At 44.7% G+C, this 8,538-nt stretch overlaps 1 protein-coding gene and 1 pseudogene across 1 annotated transcript in view; both read right to left on the bottom strand.

Moving 5' to 3' along the window:
• Positions 1-13: 13 nt before the first annotated feature.
• On the bottom strand, positions 14-675 carry LOC115271773 (annotated as a pseudogene).
• Positions 676-2,696: 2,021 nt separating this feature from the next.
• The window catches only part of ENDOD1 (endonuclease domain containing 1), a 37,273-nt gene continuing 31,431 nt past the window's right edge, over positions 2,697-8,538 (bottom strand). The window contains exon 6 of the mRNA XM_029915647.1: positions 2,697-6,925. Coding sequence (XP_029771507.1) covers positions 5,723-6,925 — 1,203 coding nt within the window. The 3' untranslated portion in view covers positions 2,697-5,722. The remainder of the gene's footprint in view (positions 6,926-8,538) is intronic.

Below are 8,538 nucleotides of genomic sequence, written 5' to 3'. Positions count from 1 at the left end.
ACAAAGAGTAAGAGCAAAGGAGGACTCCAGTAGGAATGTTGGTTATGTTCACGCAGCTTCCTCTTGATTTAAACACTCATGACGCACTGAATAAAGTCATCATATGGGAAATTCACAACACCTTGCTGAGCAGTATCCCGTCTTCGAAAGCTGTCTGTCAGAGCTCCTAGTTGGACACAGCAGGCGATGTAGTCGTCAAAGGTGATCTTGCCATTGGTGCTGTATCGTTTTGCGATTGAATTCACGGCTTGGGGACTCAACCAAAATCCCATTGTGGTCAGGGCCTTCTGCAGTTCTTGAGGGTCTACTGTTCCCCTCCTGTCGCTGTCAAAACTGGTGAAGTGTTGTCTCCAGCCGTTCAGCACAGCCCAGAGTTCTTTCAATTCATTGAAACCCATTGTTCCTGACATGTCTCTATCCAGCATTGAAACCACAAGCCCACAAGTCTCTAGGTTAAAAGGTTCATATCCTCCAGCAGTGCCTGACTGGGTCAGACATCTCTGCAATTCATCCGCATCTATTTGCCCATCCTGTCCAGCTACAGCAGCGAAGTAACCCTACAGCGGATCCTGAGTTTGTCCGGGAAACGTAGGGCCTCCGGGGGCCCCTCCATACCCGCCGCCGGCGCCAGGGTGCCCCGGGTACGCCATGGTGCAGACTGCGCCGCCACCGCCACCGCCACTATAATTTCTTAATCATCAAAAGTATCTTTTGGTTCAGCTACGTAGTATGGATTCTTCTTTATACAAATAATCTATTTTGAAAGTTACTGTGCAATCTTCAGAGACAGCATGCAGTTTTCTATCATACTCAAGCCTCCCCAAGTCCAAACACGTGGTCAGCATCTTCTTTGAATATAGGTATTAAAGATTAATTAGTGGGGCATCTGGGTGGCTCAGTCAGTTGAGCATCTGACTTCAGCTCAGGTCATGATCTCATCGTTTGTTGAGTTTGACCCCTGCATTGAGCTCTCTGCTATCAGCAGAGCCTGCTTCAGATCTTTCGCCCCCCCCACCCGCCCCTCCCCCACTTGTGTGTATGTGCACACTCACTCTCCCTCTCTCTCAAATATAAATAAACCTTAAGAAAAAAAAAGTTTAGTCTTTGAGCACTAATTCATGACGTCTTAACTCACGAGAGGCTGAGGAATAAAACAGAATGACTCTTTACAGTAAGAGCCATCATTCCTTCCAGTCGCTAAAATATACATACTCTGTCTAGTTACCTCTCTTCTAATGTCAGGGTTCCTGGGGAGCTGAATCTGTTATCAGACTGCGGGCTCAGCAAGGAAGGGGCCTGGAGGGAAAACTCCTCTATTCAAGACCAGAAATGCTCATGCCTCCCTTCCTGAATAGTGCTGGAAATACGCCAGTTCCCAGTCTCAGAGACTCCTTCGTCTAAACTTTAGGTCCAACCCTCACCTGTTTCCTCAGACGCATGGACACCTCCGATGAGGCTCTGGATTCCTTCACTTTCATTCATGGCCTCAACTCCCAGACTGCACTTTAACCCCAGCCTTTCCAGCTCTGATCTACAACCATCCTGGGCTCTAAGGCAACGTCCAGGGAATTTCATCCAAGATGTACGGATGTTATTATCAACAGTAGCTGTGTCAACAAGAATTAACATTTCTTGAGCACTTACCACATGGCAGCCATGTCATGAATGCTGTATCTTCATTAATTCTCTTAACTTTCTGAGTTTAGAACTAATACTCAGCTCCATCTTACAGATGAGGAAGCTGGGGATTTGGGTGGTAATGTGTCCAATATCACACAGTTGTTAAATGTTGAAGCCAGTATTTGAGCTGAAGTCATTTTGACTCCAGAGCCTGGTTGCAACCATTAGGCAATACTGTATCCAGGACTAACCTTGACCCACCACCTCCCAAGAGCATCTCACAGTGGACTCCTGTACACTGAACATAGCCAGCAATGACAAGCGGTCACGAGGGCTTTCTCTGTTGAAATTTAAGCTTAACAATAATTAGTTTGGAGCATAATTATTAGGAATCAAGCCACAATCTGGGGAAATACCTACAGAAAGAGATGAGAAATTCTGAGAACCTATGAAAGTCAAGAAGTCCACACTGTATTGCTCCTGGTGGAACATTTTCAAAATGTATTATGTGGTGAACTTGGGTGAAATGCTGAGTAAGACACAGAAACACACAGCAGGTCCTGCCCAGATGGGAACACAGCCAAGAATCACCTCCACTCCAGATGGGGTGCCCCACCTAAGGCCACAGAGAAGGCTGGTTCCACTCAGAGATTGCTCGTTATTTTTCATGCTGTGGGGGATTCCTAATGAATAGACAAGTGTTTTTTTTTTTTTAAATAATTTTCTATTTGGTTCAGAATCAGTGAAGGTATAAGCCCTTGGTGCTTATTTCTGAAGGACAGATTGCAAACACCTGGTGTCCCAAATAGCTTTTCAGTCAAAAGAACATTGAACAGTAGTAGTTCTAAGGCCTCTTTCACTGATCTAACCCTCTCGTATGATTCCACAAAAAAAATTGTTTTAACAAAGCTAGATGAGAGCAGAAACTGCTTGAGTTAATGTGGATAAAGAAGAGAATGGGAAAAAATAAAAATCACAGATAATCCCCAGAGCTCATCTCAACCATTAGGATTCTCCTCCTTCAGTTATTTTATGGTTAATAATATAGACAGAATGACACGGATTGAAAGAACAGCTAATGGGTAGTCAATAATTACTTTATTGAGCATTGCAAGGTGCACAGCATTGTACATAGCTTGAAAATGTCCAATTGGCTTTTGTCACACCCTCCATGAAGGCTTCCCTGATTTCCATGGTTTTGTGGGCTCTCCTCCCGTTCTCCAGGAAGCATGCCGCTAATACATTCACTGCATCACGAGCCGTGATGTGTTACAGGTTATCCATTGTACCATGTACGCCCCCCACGAGATTTCTGAACTCCTCCAAGATGGGGTCCATGTCTTGCTGATCTCCGTGACCTTGATGTTCAAAAATACACGTCTGATAGATGAAATGCTGACTGAATGATGAGTGCTTCATTCTAGTTCCTTCTCCCAACTCCCTAGGTGAAAGTGGTGATGGTGAGTGAGAAGCCAACATTTAAAAGGCACGATGGAAAACAGGACTGTCAACGGTGTGGCTGATCCACAGACCAGAAAAATAGCTCCTTAAGAATGAAGAGCTGGCTGACCTCCCCTGGGCCTGAGAACACAACAGAGCCACAGAAAAATCTTCAAGCCGGAGACAGGGTTCATCAATCCAAATTCTCACCTGAAAGCCCAAAGTAGCTTGGTGGGAAAGGTCAGTAGTCCAGCTACCTGCTAGGGCCAGTTCCGGTAAACGAGAGGCACAGCTAACCTCACGGTCCAGAGTGGAGGGCCTCAGCCACCTACCCTTAAGGATATATTTTACTTTATTATCCATTCCCAGACTTCACAAAAGGCCACACAAGAATAAATAAATAAGACACTAAACAACCACAGGTGAAAAAGAAGGCATTACCAAATGACTCCTAAGGAGCAGTTTGGATGTCTGTTCTTTGCATGGTGCCAAGGGGCTCAAGCTGCCACAGATGCCCACTTTGGGCCTGTCGGTATGCAAATAAGTACTGAGGGAATACAGATTCGGCGGGAGGCGGTAAGCATGAGGCTGTGCATGGACGGTTAATCATTTCATCACACAGGCTGAATCCAGCTGACGAGTCAGGGCCGAGACTTTGTTTGATGGATGAAGGAGAAACCCCGCCACGGTCCAGGGAGGCAGCTGAGCAGTAACACACATGCACCACATCATGTGACCTCCCAGGCGTGGCAGGACATGCACAGAAGACCTTGGCTCCTGGTCTGTCATCAGCCAGCAAAGAACCGAAAGGCAAGCCAGGCACCTCCCTGTGCCTCGGTGTCTTCATCAGTTCAGGGTCTGGCCACACCCTCTCTCTTGTTAGATTCCCTTCTATCCAGCAGGTTTCTTGACCCTTTAGTACCAAGGCAAACCCTCACCCTTCCACGTACCTTCATGCTGCCGAAAAGAAGGGAAGCCCAACTACAGATGTGCACACTCACGAACAGAAGTATTGGTAAACAACTGATCAAGAGTTTTGGAGAAAGCTAGCATGTATCTCCCTATCATGGACTAGTCTGATGTTTGTAATCCCCAACACTGTACCCCCAGTTGATCAGGATGGCTATGCTTCTACTTTGGGTGCAATTCAATTATTTTTCAGAAAAATGTAGCTCACTGCACTCACATTTGTCTTTCTGACTTGCTGCAAATAACTGGCCCATTATTCTCTTCTTGCTGCCTTTCTGGATCCCAGGTGAAGGCAACTGACTTTCAGATGAATGGTACCCTGCATCCCCAAGATCAGTATTTTATAGTTGGCCCCTTTCTATCTCATGGCAGCTCTTTAGAATGCTCAGAAAAACCCAGATGATTCCAGCTCAGCTGTGGAAGGCAGAGCGAAGTTTGGAAGATTCTGCTTTCTCTTTCAGGGCACAATTTAAAATGACCAGTGCTAGTGCTTGATAAAAAAAAAAAAAAAAAAAAGGAATTAGCTCTCAAGTCAAATTTGCATTATGTTTTCTAGCCTCAAACACATGAGAAAAATAATTTCCTAAGACATAGTGATTCTTAATCAAGTTTATACCTATATAAACTTAAATACATATGGATATGGACTTTTCTTCTGAGATAGGTAGAATAGTTTTTCTTTTGTGGCTCTTTTGTACACACTTAAACCAAAACAATCATTTAAGGACAGAGGTGTGAGTGCTTTACGGTAATGGGTACTTCCCTGATGGCTAACAAAGACTGATGGAGAATATGAAAGAATACAAATTTTCATACTAACTTAACATGTCAGTCTCTGTGCTCATTCTTGTCAGTGAAAGATTTAATCTACGTCAAGTTAATCCAAGCTTGGCTAAGGAGGTTCTCAGACCTGCAGCACTGACTCAGAGCAGGGCTCTCTCTGACCCTTGCAATTCTCTTTACACCCGAGAGGACTATTTTACACTGTTCAAAGGGCAAAAATATGTTGCCCTCACATTCAAACTTTGTTATACCACATTTAACATAAAATGTTTATCACCACCTAAAAGAAAAATGCAGCAAAATTCATCTTTGGAGGAAAAAAGAAAAGCACCCTTACAAGTCCTTGGAAGCCATGGAAAGCTAAGGGATAGAGCAAATTCTTTATCCCTAAGAAAGTTATTTTTCAACATTCCCAAGGTCAGCTGATTTGGAGAGAAAGAAACAAATGAAAATGAAATCAACCAACATCATCTGTAGCCTCATCTGTAGGCATCTGAGGCCTTAAGTCTCAGAGAATACAGATACAAGATTCCTTTCTCTTTTGCTTCAAAATTCTTGGAAGTTGCCTTCTAATTCTAACCCTTCTCTGTAATTCTTAATTATCACAAGTGAACACCAGAGAATCTCAGGGGGTCTATCTGTGGCAGAGTGAATAAAGATTCTAACGCTGTGGAAGTCTGCCCAGATCAAAGATGTCCTACACATAATCCCACCCCCAATCTTTCTCTTAGGTCAAGTCTCAATTATACCATGTTCCTTTGCGAAAACATGCAAATACTCCTACCAAAGGCCAAAATATAGTGGTAATTGACAGTGAACAGAAACCCACTGCAAAGACAAAATATTCCAGATTTCTCTATTAAAAAGAATCAGATTCACTGTAACTAGACACTAGTAGTTTTTTTGAGTTCTAGAACTCCCCAGAATTGTCAAAAGTAACCTTATAGCCAATCCTCTTGCAGATATTAAAAAAAACCTGAAATAGGCCACCCATAGTACCAAAAGCAGCATCAAAGAGCAAAGAGATGGTCCCACCGAGGCCCACTGCAATGTCCCTGCACACAATGGGAACCGCTCCTATGGTGTGCACAGGGAACGTGGCCACATCCACAAGGACTCGGACAGGAATGCCCAGCACGCGGCAAACGGCCTTCAGCAGACAACAAAGGATCCGGAGAACGGCTCTGATGATTTTGACCATGACTTTGAGAACCTTCCAGGGAATGCTCGCCAGCTCTTCCCCAATGGCCAAGAAGTAAGAGATGGTGGCTGAACCCAGGCGGTAAAGGCAACTTTCTATACCAGTAATCACTTGCTTAGTAACAAACCAGAGGAAGTACATGATGTTCTTCAGGATGCCCATTGCAAGATAATAAAGTAACTGGAAAAGTTTGATGAAGGGGGTCGCAAACAGGCCTATAAACTTGCCCAAAAAGCTCCTCGGCTCCTCAGGTGCCTCTGGGGGCAGCAGAGCAGAGCTCTCGCTCTTTGTGCCAGAGCGGGCACTAGCGCCCTCTTCTGATTGCACCGTTCGCTCTTCGTCCTGGACCTGGTTAACCATTTCCAGGATTTTTTTCATTCTCTCCGTGTCTTGCTCGGTTTCCCCGCAGTTGTCCTGGAACAGCTGAGGGTTAAACGGAAGCAGTTTCTCCAGTTCTTTCACCATCACGTCCTCTATGACGTCACCGTCCCGGGTGTGCTTGACAAAGCCCATGGCCCAGCCGCCGCCAGGGACGGCGCAACAGGCCGCCAGCCAAACAAACGCAGGGACGGACACTTTGCCATGAACTCTGCGGTCGGAGGGCACAGCGCCCGTGAGGATATACAGGTCTTCCCCACCGCCACACTGAGGGCTCAGGGCGCGGTCCATTAGGCTGTTGAGATTCATGTACCACCGCTCCCGGAAGGACGGGGTCATTGGAGCGGCATTCGTGAGAGCGAACGTGGCCACGTGGAAATCACTGCCAAGGGAGAAGGGGTACAGCTGTCCTCTTTGGTAATCAGAATCCACGTAATCTGCACTCAGGGCTTGCTTGCTTCCCAGGTTGTTCACGGAGGCAATGGCATCAGCCTCATCAGTCACCTCCTCCAGGCTGCTGGTGGGATCGTCAATCTGAAAGAAGAGAGCAAGTATTGAGATTCTGTTTGCAGTAGAGATGGTGTGCACGGTTCCTTCCGCCAAGGCTACAGAGTCCCTACGATATGAACCCTCCGCGCGCTGGGGTTTGGAAGTGCTTGGTTCTCTGGTGGACACACACTTCATCCGAATATCCCATGACCCTGGTGTCTGAAAGCGGCTGCCAGCCAGGCTGTTTCCTTTTTGATGTTCTGCGTACACTCTACCCCTGCTCTGTGATAATCCCATATCACACGCACACCCACGCACCCACATGTGCCTGCACCTGCATACACACACACAACATACGCACACACAAACTGGGTATTATAGTATCAAGTCACTTTACCATATCACTTATTAAACATTAAACCCCCGGGTCTTATGATAGTGTGCTAGCTGACCTCCACTGACAGAAGGGCCCATTACGACTTCTATTTCCTGTCTTAAAGCCAATTTTTTAACCTATGACAAAACCTTCTTCTGATCCCAAGCTGACTCGTATTTTAATGTCATCCGTTACAGTATCATGTGAAAATCTAAATCAAGTGGTAAAACAGCTTGCCATCATCACCATGCTTGCTTAACTGCGGAACAATCAAGAATGTCTTGATAGACTTCACTTTCTGAAGGAATGTCAGTGTGTGTGGAATTAAAATACCTAACTCAGGTATGGGAAACTGTACTAAAAATAGTAAGCATATTTGATTTAGTGTCTAATATATTCTTTGACCTGCTGTCATGCAAAGGGCAGATGGATTTTTCCACTTTCTCTGCAGACACAGTTTAATGATCTGGCTATTGCCGTTCTAGTAAATTACTGACAACACTGCTCCCTAAAGACAAAAATACTCCTATGAGGTAAGGGGTAATTTCAGACTACATTTCTGGATGACACTTGTCCTTTTGCACGCATCACTTAACCTTACTCTTTGGTTTCCCGGCAAAACCTGTGGATGGAGGGACAGGTACAAAGCGCTCTCTGTGTAATCCACCACCAGCTGACCTACCCCTGGGCTGCCCACGTCATTTGATACAGTTCCTGTGTTTAATGGAAAATTTTTTTTCCTAATCACAACATGTTAAGTAGGTTTTAGAAAAATGAACTCTCCCACTCCACCAGCAACCTGCCCCATAAATAATCTTATAATGAATTCCTTCTTCAAATTTAGTACAAGAAAAAAAAATTGTTTCTCTCAATGAGTTGGCCTTTATGCCAGACAATAAAAGCTATTAAAAACCCATGGGATTGCTTTTGTGTTGGAATTAAATGAAAGGAGAGTTTCCATTTTTTTGCCAACATGCATGTAAGAAAAATAGACTGACAGAAAACTGCAAAGGGGTACTGGAGGGGAAATATTCATCCATTCAGTAATATTTATTAAGCATATATTGGCTGGGACCAGTACTATTGAAGGAAGCATTAGGACTGCTAACAAAAACCACCACCACCACCACCACTTAATGAGCACTATATGGCAAGCACTATTCAAAGAACTTTACGGGTATTAAATCAGCAAGTGGCTGCTATGCTAAGTACTCACTCATTTAAAAGGTGAAAGATTTATACGATCTGAAGAGAAACCAGAGTATTGTACTCACTCATTTAA

This window comes from Suricata suricatta, chromosome 11, assembly GCF_006229205.1.
Source record: "Suricata suricatta isolate VVHF042 chromosome 11, meerkat_22Aug2017_6uvM2_HiC, whole genome shotgun sequence".
Classification (NCBI taxonomy): Eukaryota; Metazoa; Chordata; class Mammalia; order Carnivora; family Herpestidae; genus Suricata; species Suricata suricatta.
Note: the sequence above shows the minus strand (reverse complement) of the source record. Positions and strands in the feature narration are given on the sequence as shown.